General features: G+C 38.3%; 1 protein-coding gene across 3 annotated transcripts in view; it reads right to left on the reverse strand.

The window, feature by feature from the left end:
- COG5 (component of oligomeric golgi complex 5) overlaps positions 1-22,809 on the reverse strand; it is a 300,644-nt gene that overhangs the window by 105,915 nt on the left and 171,920 nt on the right. For all 3 annotated transcript variants that reach the window (XM_084791836.1, XM_084791834.1, XM_084791835.1), the window contains 2 exons: positions 13,084-13,196; positions 12,704-12,781 (listed from right to left, as the gene is read on the reverse strand). In XM_084791836.1, coding sequence (XP_084647962.1) covers positions 12,704-12,781; positions 13,084-13,196 — 191 coding nt within the window. The remainder of the gene's footprint in view (positions 1-12,703; positions 12,782-13,083; positions 13,197-22,809) is intronic.

Consider the following 22,809-nt stretch of genomic DNA (forward strand, 5'->3'; position numbering starts at 1 on the left):
CTTGGTTGTCTTTAGGAATGAAAGTGTTAGGTCCTGCTGCAGGGTGTGGCTGGCATGACCTGCCCTCTACAAGGGGCGGGGCTTCCCCTTTCCCAGAGATTCACTATGTAAACCAGACATTTTGGTTCAAGGGTCTCCTTTTTTCCCACACCTCCCTCCACTCTCTCCTTCCCTTCTCTCCCTTCCCCCACCCCCAGCACACACTTCCCCTTCCCTTACTCCTCCCTCCAGTGCTGCTTCTAATAAACCTCCATTTATATATTATAGCTTCATCACCAATTAGCTCATTCTGTTTATTTAATCAATCAAAAATATAGACACTCTTCCAGGAAAAACAAACAAACAAACAAATAAACCAAGGCCTACTAAGGTGTTTGTTGAATGTGGAGGAAATACAGAATGGGTAATGGAGGAAAGTAACCAGAAATACTACCAAGGCCATGCGACCATTTTCAGAAACAAGGATGTAAGTGACATCTAAGTATTTCTGTCCTATTTTGTTTTTAAGAATGTGTTTATGCATATATACACATATATTAAGGAGATATTATATGTTTCCTTTACTCCATTTCTTTAACATACACTATAACATTGATTGAGATAGTATCACTGGTTATCATATTTAAATTATGAGCCATTAAAAGACCAAGCATTCTTTAAGAAACATTAACGCCTATTCTAAAATAAATAATGCATTTGTGGCTATACATAAGACAGTTCTTTCATGCAGGGCAGAACTATGACCTGGTTATTGTTTTCATTTGGAAATTAAGTATGACATAAGGAGATGTAACTAGGTATCAGGTTGACAACAGGTAGACTTGTGATAGCTAATACTGGTTGTCAACTTTACTGCATTTGTAATTAACCAAAACCCAAGCAGCTAGGTATTCCTATTAAGAGATTTTCTTGACTGAATCATTTGAGGTGTGAAGACCCACCTTAATCTGGGCCCCATCTGCTGGTGGCAGCCCACATAAAAGGACAGGGAAGAAGGAAGCTTTTGCTTTTTTCCTGTTCACTCTTACTCTTGCTGGTAAGTTCATCTATTCTGTTGCTAAGGCGTTCCTTTGCTGGTGTGAGAACCTACTTCTTGTAAACTGAAGACCAGCAGCTCTCTGGGATTTCCCCAGAATTCCACCGATAGATTTGTACTGTTGAGACATCCAGTCCTGTGAAATGAAAACTACTGGGTTCTTTGCCTTTCCATCAAGAAACAGCTATCTAAAAATACCTAGACCACAGTCTATAAGCCACTTTAACATATTTTCTTTTAATGTAAATATAAATAATTTATATATCTATATATATTCATCTAATCAGTTCTGTTCCTTTAGAGAATCCTGACTAACACACCAGGTTTGTGAGGGTTTTGTTTTCAGATGTAAACACTGAGAAAGGGAGGGAAAGGAAAAGCTAGTATTAGAAGAGAATAAAGAGAGGTGAGTGCCTATCAGAACAAACACAGGGAAGCCTGGAGAGAAAATATTAGCTGCAATGTCCTTCTGCTCTCAGGATAAAGGTATAAAGTGAGGATGACCAGGGACACCAATTTTTAGACTTTGACAAAGAGTTTCTAAGGCAAGTGACCTGACTGAGAAAAGGTCAGATGGAGGCAGAGGATCTAGGCTAAGATCAAAAGAAAGGAGGATGCCAGTGACTCAGGGGAACTTCGGTGCCAGAGATCTCTGCGGAGAGATCCCGTGGTGAACGAAGAGGCCTGCGGGCCTGATCAAAGATGCCAAGTAGACATGAATTGTAAATTAGTTTTTACTGTCTTCTGAATTCTAAGCAGAGGAATCTTGGCTTTGCAAAAACAAAATGAAGAAAAGAACTTAGTTCTCTTTGCTGAAACACAACTTTTAAGGGTTCCATCACATCTGACATGAAATGTGACTAGGAATGAGCAATGTTTTAGGTGTCTAGGTAGCTGGATGACAAATAAACAATAAATAATAAATAAACGAGCAAGAAAATGAATAAATATGCAAATAAATAAATAAATACTTCTCCCCAGTTAAGTCCTGTCTTTTGCCATTCTGCTATCCAGACACTGAAATATTGCTGCGTCCTAGTTAGCACTCCATGTCAGATGAGACTTAAGCCAGGAATTTTGTAGTCCCACTCACATGCAAACATGTGTCAACACATAAGCACAGCACACATATACACACAATTATGTGTCACACAGAGAAAATAATAGAGTAAAAAGACAGTCAGTAGAGTGGAAGAAACTATTTGCTAACCAAGAATCAAATTAGCTGCTGGCATGCTGAATACCTAGTTAAAAGGTCCTGATATTTCATCTTTAATGCTTTCTGTTAGATATCCACCCAATCAACTCTCAAATTCACATTTTCTATCAAGACAGTGACTGACACTGTTAAACTCTCTTGCTGTAATTAATATCTTAGTATTTTTTCAACATATACTTCTGAGTAGGACTGGATTATAATTTTCCTTATCTTTGCCTGTCCTTAGTATTAAGGGTATAATAGATGGGTTGGGTGGGTGAGGAGTATTCCTCTTTAGGAAAATAAAGCGATCTCTTCTTTGAAGTCTTCATAAAATACACTTAAAGAAGTATCTGGGTGACTGTTTTCTTGATGAAAAGAATTTAAAAAACAGATTTAGTTTCTCTAAAGGCTATAGGAGTATGTGTCATGCTTTCTAATTCTAAGTAGACATGTGAAAGGTTGTATTTATCTAGAAATTTCTAGATGATTGCATCTTAAAATTAGTTCTTTAGCCGGGCGTGGTGGCGCACGCCTTTAATCCCAGCACTTGGGAGGCAGAGGCAGGTGGATCGCTGTGAGTTCGAGGCCAGCCTGGTCTACAAAGTGAGTCCAGGACAGTCAAGGCTACACAGAGAGACCCTGTCTCGAAAAACCAAAAAAAAAAAAAAAAAAAAAAAAAAAAATTAGTTCTTTATACTATACTCTTATTTTTATAATCTTTAATTTTGATAAAATTTTAAATTTAAAGATAATATACCAAATTTAAAAACCTATGCACTATTTGTTTGCTCAAATCAATTATTATTTATACTCAGCCAAATTTACTTTATCATCTTCATTCTTTTTCTCTGTGAACTATTAGAGCAAGTAAAAAACACAAAGGCTCTGAAGAAATAAATGGATCTCTGAGGAATAAAGATATTCCTTTATTCTTTATATAAAAACAGAGTATAACTATTAAAATTAGTAAGGTTCAATTCCCTGAGAATGGGAGTAGATATATATAGAAAGTGGAACTGAGTTCTATATATTGTGTGGTGGTCTGAATAAGAGCATCCCCCGTAGGCTCACATATTTGAATGCTTGGTCACAAGGGAGTGGCACCATGTGAAATGATTAGGAGGTGTGGCCTTGTTAGAAGAAGTGGGCCCCGAGAGGTGGGTATCAAAGTTTCAAAAGTGCATGCTAAAGCGAGGGCCTATCTCTTCTTTGTGCCTGCAGATCTGGTTGTAGAAATGTTAGCTACTTCTCCAGCACCATGTCTGCCTGTGTGCCAGCATGGCTTTCACCATGATAAGAACGGACTAAACCCCTAGAACTGTTAAGCCAGCCCAATTAAATGCTTTCTTCCATAAGAGTTGGCTGGGTCATGGTATTTCTTCACAGCACTAGAACACTAACTAAGATATTACACGTGCTGTGCGTTTTGTATTCTGAAGTAATACAAAATTAACTTATTTGTTCATATATTTCTTTTTGGTGTTTCGAGACAGGGTTTCTTTGTGTAGCCTTGGCTGTCCTAGACTCACTTTGTAGACCAGGCTGGCCTCAAACTCACAGCAATCTATCTGCCTGCCTCTGCCTCCCGAGTGCTGGGATTAAAGGCGTGCACCACCATGCCCGGCCAAAACTAACGTATTAGCTCTCTTAGGTTCCTGAATATTCCATTGGATTTGTGTGTGTTTGAATCTCAGTAAAGAACCATGTATATATGCATCCATGTGTGTAGAGGTGAACATGTCACCTATAATATAGTTTAATTTCTTTCTTTTCCAACAGGAAGACTTTTGTTATTTTTCTTATCTCCTGCAATAGAACACTGTAAAATACAGTGGCAATAGCAAAAAAATAAATCCTTGTGTTCTATGATATTTTAGGGAAGAAATATTTGTTTTTACCTATTTGGTTTTCTTTGTTTGTGTTTTGGTTTGGTTTGGTTTGTGGGTTTTTTTTTTTGTTTGTTTGTTTTTTGAGACAGGGTTTCTCTGTGCAATAGCCCTGGCTGTCCTGGACTCACTCTGTAGACTAGGCTGACCTGGATCTCATAGAGATCTGCCTGCCTCTGCCTCCAAGTACTAGGATCACAGGCGTGCGCCACTGTGCCTGGCTACCTACTCATTTGTCATCAGAACTTTTTACCAACGTGAAAAATCACTGTTCTATGCTTAGTGCAGAAAGAACTTAGGTCAGGAATGGATTCGGGGTTCTGTCTGTGCTTTTCTTGAATGAGCTGAATGACATCAGAGGCTTTATTGTTCTTTTAAATATCCCCTGGCTATCTCTTTCCAACAAGGCCTACATTAAAATCTCACTTGGATTATCCATAGTTTTACATTTTTCTTTCATATTTACTATACTTATCCTTTCATGTAAAATGCTAAATGATGTCATTTACAACACTGACAAGGGGTTTAGATAACATGTTTAAACTACCAGTTGACCTTTATTTCACTGTTTGGTTACTCATTCATTCATGTATTCCCCCACTTATTACTGTGTGTGTTCATGTGTGTATGAGGCTGTGTGCGTCGTGATGCATGTGGAGAGGAAAGCACACCTTAATGGGTGAGGAGTCTCTCCTTTTACCTTTCCTGAGTTCTCGGGGTCAGACTCAGGTTGAAGATTTGCATGGCTATCACCTTTATCTTCTGAGTCATCCTGCCAGCCCCCAATGACTTTTATTTCCAAATGTTCTATTTGTATACTTTAAAAAATAATTTGATAATGTTATTTTTCAATTTTCTTACTACTTTCAACTATTTGAGTTTATCGATTCTAATACACCAAATCTGAAGTGTGACCAGAGACATTTTCAAAGTCTAAGGGTTTCCTTGCATTTTTTTGTGTGTTGTTGTTGTTGCTGCTGTTGTTGTTGAATCTTAATAAAAACTTTCAGTTTAGAGGTGTGGGCATTTTTTACTGTGAACTGATATTCCCCGGGACTGTAATACATGCAGCAGTCTGCTGACTAAAGCTTTGAATGCTTTCTTCTACCAAGGGCTTGCAGCTTCCATCAAGGGCTGATGGGAATTGGCATCAGAGGACCTTGTTTGCTACTGTGGCACAGGTATCAGCTTAATGCAAGGCTTGTCTGTTGCTCATCTGTTTGTGCGGTACTGATAAGGTCCTTAAGAAGATCTCATCTCTAGACTAGTAGAAGTAAAATCATCTAACCTGTACAGATATTTACCAACAGTATTTGATTATCTGTCTAACTGGCTTATTCCTACTCAATTGTTCAATATAATAAGATGCCATGGACAGTCGGGTTGAATATTTTACTTATAACATTAAGATTCTGAATTTGGGTGCCCTTAAACTTTTCTAATTAGAATCTCCAATGCTATTATTGAATCATATGCTATGTCTAAAAGGGCAAAAGAAAACACATTTTTGGCATAGTTAAAATTCTCATTAGTACTATAGCAGCTTAAAATGCTCACATTCCAAATTTAGCTTAATGCATCCTACACACATGATTACAAGACTGTTTGAAGATAAAAATTGCTGGCTTAGAAAATGAAAGTATCATATCTACACCCCCACACAGCTAAACTGGCTTAGTTCTGTCCATGAAAATCTGCAGCCTGTTTTTCACTCTATGCTTCCTAAATAAAATAAAAAAATTCTACAGCCTGTTTTTCACTCTGTGGTTCCTATCTAATGCATGGATAATTCGCTGACTCACTTTGCAGTCAAGTGTTATTACAGAGCAGTGATGGTAACACTAGAACTCTTGTCTGGTCAAAAAATACCAAAATTGGACATCTGTTTTGTTTTCTTTAGCTCTTTTGGTCTTAATTTTAGATTTATTTTATGTTACCAGTGTTTGCCTACATGCATGTCTGTGCATCACTCTGTGTGTGCCTGGTGCTCAGCGAGTCCAGAAGAGGGGGTCAGATCCCTTCACAGTGGAGTTACGGGCAACTGTGAGCAGCCCAGTGAATGAGGAAACTCAGTCTGGGTCCTCTTGAAGACCTCTAAGCTTGAACATCTAATGTGTAGCACCCAGCCTCCAGCTTTTACTTGTAAGGAAACTATTGATTCATTTACAGAAGGTATAGAAAATACACTACAGAAAAATTCAAAATTAAAACAAAAATGTTAATTGATAAGTGTGAATGTATTTTCTCAAATGACAATACCAATGAGACAAGTTAATTTTACAGTGCATTTATGAAATTAGCAGAATTAGCCACTTCAGTTGAAGAAGAGCTTTGAAATAGTTCCACATTTCTACTACAATATCCACAGGTTTCACTACATTAGACATAGATAGTCCAGGATCATTTTATATTCAGCCCAAGTTGTTGCTTAACACATTTGTGTTCTTGACAACAGGATGGGCACCTCCTAAACAACCTCCCAAGTAAGAAAGCATTACCTCTTAAGACCATTCTTGCTATAAGACTGTGGATGGTGAGACTCAGAATCAAGAATCTTAGCAAGTACCAAGGCAGATATTAAGTCTTAAAACAAAGGTTTTAAAGTAAACACTACTGCATATGTTTGTCTGGTAAAAGATGATAAACGAATTATTTGAAATGATTTCTAAGTCTCCTAAGACTTGCAAGCAAAAGGAAAAAACCCTACACAATATAAGTCTGATTATTTTTATAGCTATAAAGTTACCATATTTTGGAATACAACATTATTGAAATGAGATATACAATCTTGACACTTTCATAATATTGCATATTATCTTATTTAAGAAAGTATGGTTAATGATGCAAACTTCTGATACTCTTCATGAGTCAATACCCAAGAGATTGTCTTATTACAATTGTTAAACAATACTGACTTTCTCATTGGTCAGGGTTCTTTATTACTTAGCTTTTGTTTAGCTGATGAGCCTTAAACATGCATCTAAGATTTTAAAAGACTGAAATAATAATCATCATATCATGATATTGAGTCTCATTATTGTTCCTGCCTTATCATTGTTGAGCCTGGCACAAAAACTCTATCAGAATCAATCCTATATTATATTTCATTTTTTCCACTCAGAGCATCTCATTTCAATGGTAAGATAGCCATTGCCATTTGATACTTAAGGCTCTGAAAGACTACACAGTCCATAGTCCGCTTAGACAGAGCTTACGCTGTGATGCCAAGGACTGAGCTACTAATCAATATACTAGCCTTCCTTTGACAGTATTTGAAAAGGTATTAAGAAAGCAGACCTTAATAATTCAGCTTTCCAAATGCTAAGAAGTTCAATGATTATGAAAATGTTAAGCATAAAGTAGAGAATTTTAGGAAAAGGAAACAAGTAAGACTAACTTGTATGGTACTATAATGAAGTACATGGACATAGGGAATATACATTTACATAATAAATTAAGCACCGTAAGTTGGTGCAGTATATGTGCCACACAACTATGCATCAGTTTACTATTAAAGTCATAGTTAATATAGGCATTTGCTTTTACTCTTACCATTTCATAGTTGCCTGGGTCTTGCATAATGGATAATATTCACTTTTTCTACTTAATATCTTATAACTCAAAGTTGCTCTAAAATCATAACCACTTGAAAATAAAATTTAGAAATTCAGGTATCAATATTTAAAAATTGAACAGTAATAATACAATCAATATAAATAAGATAATAATTATGAAAATTATTTGTCATAAGAAATCATGAAATATTTTGAAAGACGAAAGAAGCTGTCAAAGAACTATCTAATGCAGAAATTTCATCATAGAGATAGTGAACTACAAAGGCACTGGAGCCACATGGTTCTAAACAAGACAATCTGGAAAAGCAAGCCTCAGTTTCCCACTGATAACCACTATTCCTACAGTGCTAGTCATATGGCACAGCAGAAACAAAGGGAAGCATCATTTAATCAACCTTTCATTCAATTTCTGATACAGGTTGTTTATAAAAATTATAAGTATATAAAAAAAACTTTTCAATCCTATTTGATTCTAATATAAAAGAAAAATGGTCATTACTAACAATCTCTTTAAAACAAAAAGCTTAATTTGAAATAATATAAAAAAGCCTTTGTTGTAAGAAGCATTTCACTAGAATTATTTATATTGTTCTCTTTTATTTTGAAATATACTTTCACAGATTTAAAAGGCTGGACCAGGAGCTAGAGCGATGGCCCAATGTGTACAAGGACGCTGGCTGGAGAAGCATAAGGGCCTGAGCTCATGAGCCCAGCACTCAGGAGGGAGCGTGGCATCCACAGCCTCCAGCATGGGGCGGGCCACGGAGCCACCACCAGCCTGACTCCAGGCTCAATCAGAGAGTCTGCGTCAAAGCAATAAATAGAGAGTTAGGGTAGGAGACCTGATAGCCTCTCTGGCCTCTGCATGTGCATGCACCTGCATAAACATGCATGCACATATCACATCCATGTATATAAATGCACACTCAACTCGTACACTCATGCAGACAAACACAAAAAGATGAACTTTTAAATTAGGAAGGCAGACATTATTCTAGACATAACCTAACTTTTATAAATTCACATACTAAATTTTCTCTACATCTTTGGTATAAGTCCTTCTTCAAAAACTTAAAAAGGCAGCCTGGCAGTGGCGGTGCACGCCTTTAGTCCCAGCACTGCAGAAGCAGAGGCAGAAGGATCTCTGAGCTCTGAAATCCAAGGGAGGCCTGATCTAGAGTGAGTTCATGGACAGCTACGGCTACACAGAGAAGCCCTGTCTCAAACAAACAAACAAACAAACAAACAAAACAAAAAATACCCCCAAAATTTAAAAATGCAAAAACTACAAGAAAAAGATTTAATTTGCCAAAGTGTTCAAAAGGTAATTATTTAGGCCTCCAAATCATTCTAAGAACCCTGAGCTTTTACAAAGGTTCTTCTGCCCCCTCTTAACTACAAAAACAATGCTCTTAATAGGTAGATGTGTAATTATTTTACTGCTTTGTCTATGTTTTGAGAAGAAGTCATGCTATGTAGAATCATGTTGGTTTCAAGTTTCTGGGTGAATCAATCCTCCCATCCCAGCATCCTGCGTAGCTGGAACTAACTGCAGGCAGACGCCACTGTATACAGCTGGAAATACATGCTTAAAGCACATAGACGTGCTTCAAGAAAAAGATATTTTTTAAAACTACATTAAGTACAGGGAAACATAGATGCTGTCTTTTCAACAAATGGTACATAGTCTGTACTTTAGATTTTATTTTATTTTACTGTTCTACCTTGCTCTGGAATTCCCACTATGTAGGGCAAACGTGATCTTGGATAGTTCACAGCAGGCCTTTCCTAAAATAAGTTTGAGCTGAACCCTTATGAGAATTCACTTTTTTCATAAACATTATCTCCAAAGCACAAACATCAGCTGGCAATTTGCACTAAACTCTATCTATAGATATAAATAGTTACGTATATCTTATCTTTGAAAAAATAATCCTTATAGCCTTATTCAAATAGAATAAGAAATTATGAATATAAATAAAGTAGGAGCATATTCTGAAGCATATTTTAAAGTATATTAAAGTGAGTGTTTAATACTTAATGACAAAATCATTAAAAATCTGGCCTGTACATACTAGTAGTGTTCATTTACTACAATAGTTTGCTGCTGATAAAAATTATTTCCTTTTATGTTTAAGTTTTGTGTCATGGACATGAGGACAAGCCATAGAGGCTGTTCTTGACAAAGTTACAAAGACCTCCACCTATCCATTACGGCCTCTAGACATCTAGAACAGCTGTTGAGGCTGATCAACACTGCCTTTAAATATTATGTATGGTCCAGGTGTAATTTTGCCTCAAGAATAATATGAAATCATCTTTTTCTCCTAAAACTGTCTTTCTATTTCTCACTTTGACTATGAGCCCCAAAGAAATTTACACTGGAAAACTTCTTCCACAGAGAATGTTGCAGGAAGGCATCTGGCCAAAGGCTTGAGAGAACGAGACAGTCTTAGCTCTGACTGTGAGCAGTCATGCAGAAACTGCTTGAAAAGAAAGTTAGGACCCTGACATAAAAGGACGTGGTTAGATATTGTTAGCTATAGAAAAGTAAAACTTGTTTCTTTAGAATCTGTTTTTGAAAGTAATAAAAAGTGGGCTTGGAACATCATGCTTTACAGATATTTTAAAATAAAGGACCCCTTGGTAGTTAGCCTAGACTTAGATGCATGCCTGTTGGTTGGGAACCAGAAGTAAGTCAAGTTTTTTTCTGTGTTAAAAACATTTAGTTTCAAGCTATGTTGCTATGACAATCATGTAAACACACTGGCTTTGGCCCAGGGAAATTTATGATTAAACTTTCCTGAGTATTGTTGAAAAAATAACAGTCAGATCATGCTGACCATTACTTGGATATTGATTGATTTTTTTTTTTTTTGCTATATCCCTTATTGTAGGTTATACAGAACTGTTTGTATTTGTTAGATTGTTTTCTTGCTCTGTTGATTTTTAAAGGCTCTATTGATTGTAAAAGATGAGAAAATCATAATGTAATTTCACTTTACTTAAAGTGAAAGCAGAAGAAAAATAAAATTCTCCTGTGCTGGAAGACCTTTCAGTTTGCACCACTATTTATAGCTTGGCTAGTATTTCCTTTCTCATCTGTTCCTCAACCTCTTCTCAACAACTAGTTCCTCAAGCTACTTGTTCAATCAACAGTTGGTTTCCTCTAACCAGGTGTTCCTCACCTGCTCAATTCTCCCTACCTTGGACCACCAAGACTCACTCTTCTCTTTCTGAACCTGCAGCTGGTCTGCAGGAGTTTTCCTAAATGTAATACAATTACAAACACAAACCTCTTAAATTGGACTATTTCAAAAGTTTTTAGTCTCTTAAAATAATCACTTGAGGGCACTGGAGTGATTGCTTGGTGATTAAGAGCACTGGCTCCTCTTCAAGAGGACGCAGGTTCAGTTACCCACACCCACATGGCAGCTTGGAACTGCCTAATGCTGTCTTCTGGCCTCTGCATACAGGCAAATCCATACATATAAAACATTTTTTACAATCATTTGAGCTGTTTTACTTTAATTATCCTTGTGTTGCATACAGAATATTCAAATACAAAATGGAAATTTAAAATTTAGGGTATCAGACAGGAAATTTGACAGGCTACTTCTCATAAAAAAGAATTAAATTAATGTGAACAAAAAGACAGCTCAGACCACAGCAAATGACCACACTGCATGTAAAGGTATTTACATATAAATGTGAAGGTCTAATACTTTTACCTCATATCCTAGTAAATGTACCCCCCCAAAAAAAACCCCATTGAGTCTGCAAATTGACAAAGTTGCATTTTCCACAAGTAAAAGCAAGTAGGCAGGTACCACTCTTTAGTGCAATGTGGAAAAGCACTATCACGCGTAAGTGTAAGCAACCATAAAAAGAGTCTTTTATGGTTGGGTCATGGAGTCTAGAAACTTGGATCCTATAAGGAAAAGTAGGATTCTTTAGCTAATAAGTGTTCCTTTAGATAAACTATGCAATGCTGGGTTGTTGTTGTTGGTGGTGGTGGTGGTGGTAGTGGGTTTTGTTTTGTTTTGTTTTTTTAATTTTAAAGAGCCTCTACTTAGTGTTCGTAAGTCCTAGAATTTTGATATAACTTAGGCAGCTATTGACACTTGATCAATAAAAACTCCTGGACCAGCAGCCTCAAGTAGGGCTTTGCTGAAGATAGCAATTGATGACTCACACCAGCCGCTTTTACTGACTTTGTTTCATATGACTGTAATATATCCTTGGCACCAGTAGAACCACAAGCTGGGTCCTGGGACTCTTTAATTCAATCAACCAAATGAAAGCAATCTTGGAGGTGCTTAACACAGTATATAAAATAGTGTAATGTATGAAGTTACAAATAAAAATACTTATGCCCTGATAATGGAAACACACTATTTTTTTCTTTAATGCATTCAGGGTTAGGCTTTAAAAATATGTCAAATTATAATTCATTACTCTATTAACAATTATAAAAGCACTTCAAAACTAATGACTAAAATGAGAATCAGAGATCCTTGACTTAGAAGGAGTTCTAATGGCCCACCAAGCTGGAAGATTAGTAAAGGACAAAAGGAAGATTTCATAACATGAAAAGTGAACACAGCAAAGAGAGTCATGGGACAAACTAACAATGGAATGGGTTCTGTACCCTTAGGTGGATATTATGATGACTATTGTTTAAATTTCTTATATACTGAAATATTTCAGATTATTTTCTAGCAGAAATTTTGAAATAGTTACAAGCCATCACTTCCAATGCAGAAATAGGAAATGTGTGGTGCATTTCAGAAATTAGACCACACTGACGCTGACATTCCCTTGCAAGGGAAATTTATAGTAGTCAATAAATATATTGCTTTTGATATGCAGTTACCACGTAAGGTAATGAGCAAAATAATGCTCACCTGTATCTTCCTACTTTCTGCAAGAGATTAAAACAAAACAAAACAAAAAACAAAAACAACAACCAAAAAATCCCCAAAACCTCTTTATTTAAACATACCTTAACTATTTCATCAATGAAACAAATGTGAGAAACAGGATCCCTCTTCTTGGTTAATACTTTTTGCAGATGCTGTACCTAAAGGCAGGGAAGGAGAGAGAGGGTATTTAATTGGGTATTCCAGAGTAAAACCAATGTAATGCTTAGGAACTGGAAAAAGTGAGGTATATTTTACAAATTCCTCAAAAACAGCACTACTGCTAGCATATGGGACAGGAGGATAAGGAAAGGACAACTGAGCATGTTTCCACCTTTGCGCACACTACAGTCAGACAGCAGAGGTATTTGGAGTGCTCAGAGATGATAAAGATCTACCCCCAAGACAGAGCATCACCAGGAGTTACTGCTCTGTAAAGCTCTTTCTGTCTTTTGACATTTACCTGGCCACAAGCAGCACAGATGTGATCCATAAGTTTCTCCATATTTGTCCAGAGGGAAGCACGAAAAGCCGCTGTGTTTCCTGGAGTTGGCATAGTGGCTCGCCCAGGACCTCCTGGTTAAGAGTAACAGAAAAGTGGGGGAAATGAAGTTCCCAAATATAACAAAATGTGTATTATTCTGATAGCACAGAGAAAACAAAAACCAACAAGTCCTTTCTCTCACAAATAGCTTCCTATGTACAACTTAGAAACAACATTTGTATGTAGTAAGACAAGTAAACATCACATAAGCACATGTGTGGGGCTATGAAAACAAAATAAAATTAATGAAAATAGTTTCCTTAAAATGGAAAAAGAGTGAAGAGACATGAAATGTTTTACACATTCAAAATTATTTTTACAAGAATGACAAAGACAAGCCCCAAAACTGAATTCAAGTTAACACAAAAATCAATAAAATTATCTATGTATCAAATTAACAATACAACTATGGTCGAAACAATTCAAATAATTTTAGGTCACAGAACACTTGGATTGGTAATATACATGCTATGGGCAACAAGAACTGCAAGGAAATTATGAACACAACAAGTTTGCTGTTTCTGTAGTTTGACTCTAACAGCTCTGCAGCTGGTTTAGGTATATCTTTAAAAGCAGCAACAAAGGTTCTAATTATAAACAGTAAAAGTCAACAGTGCAATAGAAATTAAGGGCATTTCCCTTGTTTATCAGAAGAGCAGAGTGATAATGACACCTCAACGATAACAAGCATATCTATCATCCAAGTTTTTATTTCTATAGCCATTCTTCCTAAAGGCAACCAATACAACCAGAGCTTATTGAAAAATAAGAAGATTTCACAAGTAGAATATTAAAATGCAATGCAAAATCACTATCTATTGTACCAAATGATTGAACAAATCTATGAACTTGACTGGAGGCGGCTGCTATGACACCACCAGCCTGCCGCTTACAGATGCAAGTGGCTTTAAAAGGCTCTGGCAGTCTGCAGCAATCAGGCTCTCCTGCTGTCTGGGTTGGGAGTTTAAGAAGCCATGGTGAGCTGTGTTTTGCAGCTCCTCCTACTTAAAAATAAATGGCTTTGGTCCTAAAATCATGCAGTGTGGAATGTCCTACAACTCACTGAAAGAATACCCCACTTTGTTCTGGGGATTCCTCTGAAGCTGGGTACCCTCCCACACTGTCAGGGCAACCCTCACCTACTCTTCTTGCTTTAAGCTTACTTCCCTAGTGTTCTTACAATGTTCCTAAGTGCTCTCCCACTTCAAGATGTGATCCTAGCTCTCAAGGTCCTTGTTAGGTCTCAGGACAAACAGCTAAGTGAGGTGCCTATTAACACACCAAAGCAGACACTAGCCAGCTCCTCCCAGCACTTCTCACCAGCCCCCTACCCTAAACAAGTCCCTCCCAGGGATTGGGCTGCCACTTCCCTTGCCGCAGCCAGATCCCTGCATACCTCAGCCACTCTGGCTACACTGCTCTCTTGGCATCTAGGCCTAGGCTTCTTCTAGTCAGTTGGTCTCTCCTCTCTTGTTCTCCCTCCCCATCTCTCTTATGGTCTGGTTTAGTGTGCCGGCCATGTTCAGCCCGGACTCTTCCCTCTGCCTGCTTTCTCCCATATATCTGTAATAAAAACATCCTCCATACTTTAGAAGTAACCATGTCCTCTTTTTATTTCATCTTTTTCCTTCAGTCCTGAGGCTCCCATGCTTAATAAAACCCACCCCTAAAGGGCCACTGGTCTCAGCACCCTTCTTTTTCACCAGTCAGTCTCCATTTCTTTGTTGTAACAGTTTCCTCAAAACAAGTTGGGAAAAATCAGGCCATCCAAAATGATACTGATAACAATGGATTTTAAAACTGACCAAAAATAAGTCATGCATAAACAGAAAGAAGCAAGCATTTTAAAAGGATAAAAGAGCTGGCAAAATGATTCACCATGTAAAGGAGCTTGTTGCCAAGCTTGGCAAACTGAGTTTAATTCCCAGGCCTCACACAGTGGAATAAGAGGATCAACTCAAATAAGTTGTTCTCTGACCTCCATACATGTGCCATGGCATGCATGCACCTACACTTATACACAGGAATAAATACGATTGCAATTTTTAAAATCTGAAAGGATAGAAGCTGCTTCCTCTTCTTCTTCTTCCTCTTCCTCCTGGTTTTTCGAGACAGGGTTTCTCTGTGAAACAGCCTTGGCTGTCTTAGACTCACTTTGTAGGCCATGCTGGCCTTGAACATACAGAGATCCACCTGCTTATGTGTCCTGAGTGCTGGGATTAAAGGCATGAGCCACCATGCCCAGCTAAAAGCTGCTTCTGAGGTAATTCAGTTGTTGTTCAGAACACCAAAATCTTGGTCAGAATTCATAGCCAAGGCCAGGCTCAGGTGTTACAGAAGGAAATGGTACTGAGAAGTGGACTAGAGGCTATGTGCGTCACATGCTATCAAACAATCTGTTCCTGCTCTCAGACATTGAGGAAATGCTGAACTTAAAGATAGAAGACCAATTATTTTGGAAATGCCAAGTTTTCAAGCTGTAGAATAATTGTGGCTGGCTATGTTGTGCCTGATTGAAAGTGCAAATAGGGAGTGAAAAACAAGAGTGAAAAAAAAATCATGTAAAAATGTATGAGTCTTGATAAAAAAATGAACAAACCTTACATTTAAACTTGAGGCAATGAAAGGTATGTTTGCTGAAAACATGAGAACCATCAAAAAGGAGTCAAGCAGTGTGTTACACAACAAGAAAGATGTTTTGAAGGTATTTCAAAAATTGGCCAGACCAAGTCTGTATGACTCTGCTTTGAGAAGAGAGGTCCTAGTTTACACAGACACATTACATTTTCCCCAGGACTCTGATGGAACTCAGAGTCCACTGCAGCTGTGGTCCTGTTAGAGTAGGAAGTAGGCTTTCTGCATTGACCATTTGATGCTAACTTTGTACACAGAATGCATGAATCATAAACACTTCCACTTAGACTTCTATAGAAGACCTGGAAAGGCCAGTACACAGCCAGGTCAAAATGCCTGTAGAGAGCCTCCAAAAACTTGCCACAGAGGTTATGAGAATAGAGCCAAGGCTGTAATGGAGACCTTAGGAAGCTAGAGATGCCAGAACCTAGACCATCTGTAGAGGCTTGCAGCAAGCAACAAGCTGCTGCTAGGCAGAGGGAGGGCCTGCGGGCTGGGTGGGGCTCTGTAGACTCTTTTGTAGCTCACATCCTAGTGATATATAATCCAGCAGTGCTTAAAGTCTGTCCTGGTGTATTCCAGTCTTGAGTTAGTTTCATCATTCCTTGTAAAGTAACAAGCCAGCTAAATTATTAACCCCATTTCCTGCTTTACTCTGCAGTATAATATGTTGGAAACTTTACCTTTTTTTTTTTTTTTTAAAGCCTTTACTGAAGACCAGAAGTTAAGAGTTTGCCTTTGAGTCTCAGTAGAGACTTTTGAATTGGACTTGAAAACAGCACTGAACTGTTACGACTGTGAGTACACACAGATGAGCCTGGGCACACCTTGCTGTGTGTGATGGGTATGACCCTTGGGGGCCAGAGATAGGATGTTATCATTTGATTGTCATGTCCTAAAAGTTTAAGGCCCCAGCTGGTAATACTATTGGGAATCAGTGGGAACATAACAAGGTAAGCCTACATTTTAAAAAATACGATACTATGGGACATCCCTTTATAAGATATATTTTACCCCTAGCTCCCTGATCCTCTTTCTCCCCTCTCATTTGCTTTCTGTCTGCCATGAGGTGAACGATCTTTTCCAACATATCCTACTACCATGATGCTTTGCATAACCGAGTCAGTTAAGTATCGGGGAAGCTGAGTATCCAGTGACTCTGCCTAGCTTGAGCTACACAAACAACTCTCCCCACCTCACATCCCCAAAAAAGTCACTTATCAGCCTGTACTCCCACCTGCACTGAGCTGCATGTACACCATGCTACAAACAACGGAATGGGTCACATCCTCCTAGCAACTTCTAATTAGCTACCTGTCTGTGGCCAATCATGCTCTGGAATATCTAGAAACCATACCGGTCTGGCTAAGGGTGTAGGAGTGGAGAACACGCCCCCGCCTGAGAACGCAGGGGTGGGCAGCCACACTCACCTACTTTTGACTCTTCAGCCTTTTGTGTGACTGGTTCACGGGACAAGCCTTCCCCAGCAAGTTTCCCTGGAGCGTGAATGAGCACTGGCTGAGGGAAAACCCTGCAACTAGATTCCACAGTCGACAAGACCCTACACTACAATTATTGTTTTCTCAGACGTTAGTCAGGTGAGAGAGTTACACAACACTGGAGTCTTGTCTGAATTCTGACTTAGGAAGTCTATATGGAGTCACACAACTCACACCTCCTTAGTGATATACAACTTAAGAACTAGGCTTTCTGTGAGAATAGTCTGGTCGTGGGTGGTGGTGCTCTTTATTGATAGTAGGAGTTCATGGGGGAAGATGCTAACAATCTGGGAACTTCAGCAAAGTCTAAAGAAGCTGAGTAAAGTGAATCTCCAGGCCATTACTCTAACTGTCCTAGTCTGCCTCTTATTGATGTGATAAAACCATGACCAAAAGCAACCTGGAGAAGAAATGGAGGGAATCCAAGGCAGGAATTTAAGGAATGAACAGAAGAGAAGATCACGGAGGGATGCTGCTCACTGGCTTGCTCCCCATGGCTTGCTCTGCCTGAGTTCTTATATAACCCAAGACTATCTGCCAGGGATGGCACCACCACAATGGGCTGCACTCTCCTACATCAATCACTAACTAATCAAGAAAACAGGCTAACCTGACAAGGCAATTTCTCAACCAAGATTACCTTGTTTCAGGTGACTCTAGGTGTGTCAAGCATTGAACAGCAAACTAACAGAGGCATTTCCCCAAATTACTTTCAAAGCACTGCTTAAATTTTTAAAAGTTTTTTATTGTGTATATACTGTTCATGAAAAATACACATATCATGGTGTGCATGTGTAGAGGAGGAAAACTTTATGATCAGTTCCTTCCTTCCATTTTCACAAAGGCTCCAGAAACTTTATTCAGAACATCAGGCTTGCAGGACACGTACTTTACCCATTGAAACACTCACTGGTCTGATTTCACATCTTTTTCAAGTGTACTGAGTTCTATTTTATAAATGAAAGAAGCAAATCTAAGGTCATATGTATAGTAAGTAAAGGCACTAAAATAAAACACTGGTTTGTGCAAGAGAGGAAAGGAGTGCCTTCAAGCTTAATGGCAAATACGAGCCAAATGTGATTTTCATTATTAGTTATCTTGTTTGTATTTAAGAATTAAAATAAAATAGGCCTAAGGCTAAATAACTCCTGAAAACAAATCAATAGTAAGAATCTATATAAACCGTCTACTGACTTTTTGTTAGAGCTAAGATCTATAGGCAAGGATGGGACAAGGAAGAAGTAAATTGTTTAACACAGCAGCATGATATAGAAGAAAAGTATAAAATAAATGACAATAAAGTAATAATTACAAAAGAATTGACCCACAATTGTGGGTAAATATTAGGAATAAAGTGAGGAAAAAGGGGTGGAGAGAAGTTGAAAATAATAGAAAAAAAAAAAAGACCTCAATAGTTTTGCTGGTATGATACAAATGGCCCTAACTTTGAAGAAAGATATGCTTCCAAGATAATCAGAAACAAAGGGGCCCTGAGCTAACACAGAAACTGGAGGTAGAGTAGAGTAAAACAATGCTAAACATAGCCAATAAAGGCCATCCCTACAGAAACAACGGAAGGATCACTGGCTCTGTAGTTTGAATCTGAAGTGTGCCTCCCAAAGGCTTGGCCCCAGTGTAGCAGCACTCTGAGCACATGAATGGATCATGAAGAGCCTAATCTCATCAATGGGTCACTCACCCCATTGGCTGAGTGAACTCTCAGCATAGGCTATTGTAAAGTGGCAGAAATTACAGAAGGCAATGCCGTCTTGGATGAAGCAAGTCTCTGGAGTGTGGCTACAAAGGCTGTATTTTGTTCTTGGCTCCTTTCTCTCCCTGTTTCCACGCTCCCAAAAGATAAGCAAATCTGTCCCATCTTATGATGATCAACCTTACAATGGCCCAGAAACAACAGTCAAGTGATCATGCCCTGAACTTCTGGAACTTGCTCAACAAAAGCCTTTCCTCCTCTTAGCTGCTTTACTAGGGTGTTTTTGTTGCAGCAGTGGAGAGCAGAACAATTATAGAAAACATCCTCCCTCATAAACACCATAAAGAGGACAATAAAAACGATATCGAAATTCTAAAGAACAAAGTAAAACATAAGAAATAGGCAATAAGAAATCATACAAAATGAAATAAAATATGGTATTAAAATAAATACAGAAAACTAAACATGGGAAACAAACATCTGATAGATACACATACCAGGTATGAATAAAGACCTAAAAAGAGCAAATGGAGTACAAAAATAATAAAAACTAAAATCAAACTCACAAAAAGTTATTCACACACAGCATCCAAGTCCAACGTAACAAGTTCCTAAACTTAGAGATAAGGAAAAGCTACTAGGGCACACACAGAAATCAGATTACCAGGGTACTGTGGTAGCACAGATGGTAACATGCTCACAAGCGTGAGGACCTGACTTACACACATGCAGTACAGCCCATTTCTCTAGGACACATCCTTACAGAGGAGTTAGGACCATAAGGAACACATGATTTTAGCCTGTGAAGTCAAACTGGCAAGGCAGAGGGACCCAACCATCACCCTTTCCTCTAGGTTTTTGCTCTCCTCTAATAGCTGTCTCTTAGACTTTGGATATCTAATTAGGAGAGGATAGGACTGCCCTTGACTTGCATTTTTCTACTCACTAGTTGTCTTGGTTAGGGTGTATTGCTTTGACAAAGCACCATGATCAAAAGCCATGTTGAGGAAGGGTTTATTTGGCTTAAACCTCCATATCACCGCTCATCACTGAAGGAAGTCAGGAGAGGAGGGCCCACCATTCCCCCATTAGTCACTAATTAAGAAAATGCCTTACAAACTGGTATGGTGGAACACACCTGTAATCCCAGCACTCAGGGAGGCAGAGGCAGGTGGATCTCTGTGAGTTTGAGGCTACCCTGATCTACAAATTGAGTCCAGCCAAGGGTAGACAGAGAAACCCTGTCTCAAAACAAACATGCCTTACAGCTGGGTCTTATGAAGGCATTTTCTCAAATGGGATTCCCTCCTTTCAGATAACTCTAATTTGTGTTCAGATTGACATAAGACTAGCCAGCACAGTAGTTCATTCCCTAAGAAGATATTGAAACTCTTTCATATGTTTATTACATATGTGGTCCTGTAGCATTGGTAATCATAACTACATAGCTATCTTATGAGCTTGCTTACAAACTTGGGTTCTGTTGTTTTGTGTTTTTCCTCAGACACAATCTCACCATGTACTCCAGGTAGGCCTCAGCCTTATGGACGCCCACTCTAGCGATATCCATCACTATGCTATCTTGATGCTTTTCTGTCTTCTTTATAAATTCAAACTAACACTTTTAGAAGTTGTACTATGCAATCTTAAATCTGTAGAAAATTTACAATTAATGTAAAAATATCTTTGTCCTAAGCCATGTGCAAAAACACTATTGTTGTGAAGCTCTACCATATCTGAATGCTTCAATGAGCATTAAAAACAACTCTATGTAACCTCAGTATAGACGAGAAAATTAACATGAATACCATTTAATATTAGAAATAAAAGTGATAGTTATTGTTTTAAAAGATGGTGATCTGGTGCTGAGAGGTTCTACATTACATCATGGTACCCACTTCTCAACACATGGTAATAAGGCGGCTTTAAACGTTTATTCTTTCTATAAAAGAGGCTTACATTAAGATTGATAGCATGTGAATAATTGCTTTCATTTTTTCCCCTGTTCTTGACAACACAAGAGGGACTGAGATTAAATTACGCCTAGAACTTTAAACATTAGATCAAACTTGGTGAAAATAATTGCTAGCAAAGATTGAGAAGAAAATCTCCTTTGGCAATTTCTTTTCAACAAACTCCTTTGGTGATAATATAAATATGTACTTATTCAAAGGCCAAAGTGAACCTTTAAAAATTATTAGTGCAATGATCAAGGAGCTATGAACTCAGTTTGGCTTAAAGTCATGTATAAAAATAAAATTCTTTTGAATTACCTATGCAACAGAAGTGTCATTAATCTACATGGTCATTTTGTTTATTCCTCGGGAGTACTCTGTGATTGTTAGAGTGCCTTCAATAAAAATATGGTGGAAATAATAAGTTAGTACAGATAATAATGGAGGAAACTTTTCTGTAGACTGGCAAAATCAATTAGGAAAGTTAAAAAAAGGGAAGTCAAGACATATTTGTTTGATTTTTTTTTCTTTTTTTTTTCTTTTCTTTTTTTTTTTAAATTTTTTTTAATACATTTTTATTAATTTATACATATTACACCTCAGTTGTTTGCCCATCCCATGTATCCTCCCATCCCTCCCTTCCTCCCACTTCCCCCCCCTACTCCCCTCCCCTATGTCTGTGTCTGAGGGGGATCTCCTCCCCCTGAATATGCTCATACGGTATCAAGTCTCTCCTTGGTGACCTATTATCTTTCCTCTGAGTGCCACCAGGCATCTCCATCCAAGGGACATGATCAAATATGGGGCACCAGAGTTTGTGTGAGAGTTAGATCTTCTTCTCCACTCAACAGTGGAGAATGTCCATCGGCTAGTCCGGGTAGGGGTTCAAGGTTTTTACTGCCTATTTTTTCCTTGGCTGTTGCCACAGTTTGCGGAGGACCCCAGGGCCCAGACTCGCCTGTAGTTTTCCAGGACCCACTGGATCCTTCCATTTCCTCTTTCTCCCAGGCTTCTCACACCTAAAGTTTCAATAGGATGTCCTCCCCTCTTACCCATTATTCTGGTAGGTACAGTTTTTCATGGGGACGTACACCTTGGGCTAGTGTCTCGATATAAGTGAGTATATACCATTTAGCTCTTTTTGCTTCTGTGTGAACTCACTCATTATGACAATTTCTAGTTCAATCCATTTGTCCACAAATTTTGGAAATTCCTTGTTTTTAATAGCTGAGTAGTATTCCATAGTGTAAATGTACCACAGTTTCTTTATCCATTCTTCTGTTGAGGGACACGTAGGTTGTTTCCAAGTTCTGGCTATTATGAATAAGGCAGCTATGAACATGGTTGAGCATATGTCCCTGTTGTGTGGTAGTACATCCTCTGGGTATATTCCAAGGAGTGGAATAGCTGGGTCTTGAGGAAGCCCTATTCCCATTTTTCTGAGAAAGCACCAGATAGCTTTCCAAAGTGGTTGTACTAGTTTGCATTCCCACCAGCAATGCAGGAGTGTTCCTCTTTCTCCACACCCTCGCCAGCATGCGGTGTCAGTTGAGTTATTGATCTTAGCCATTCTGATGGGTGTAAGATGGAATCTTTTTAAGCTAAAGTTAATAGGACAATTGTGAGATGAAAAATAAACTCAAAGAAGGGAAAACTGACAAGCAGTCAGAGCGACACAACACAGAGAAGGTGTGGGATCCAAGGACAAGTGAGGACTCTTGCCTTCTAGACTAGATAGAGAAGAACACATGGTGAGAAATGGAAGTGCAAGGCAGGGGGAGAGACACATACAACATGTATACACAAACAACACACTGAACACACAGCAACCTGCATAAGAGTGTGC

Source organism: Acomys minous, assembly GCF_964271855.1.
Source record: "Acomys minous genome assembly, chromosome: 8".
Taxonomy (NCBI): domain Eukaryota; kingdom Metazoa; phylum Chordata; class Mammalia; order Rodentia; family Muridae; genus Acomys; species Acomys minous.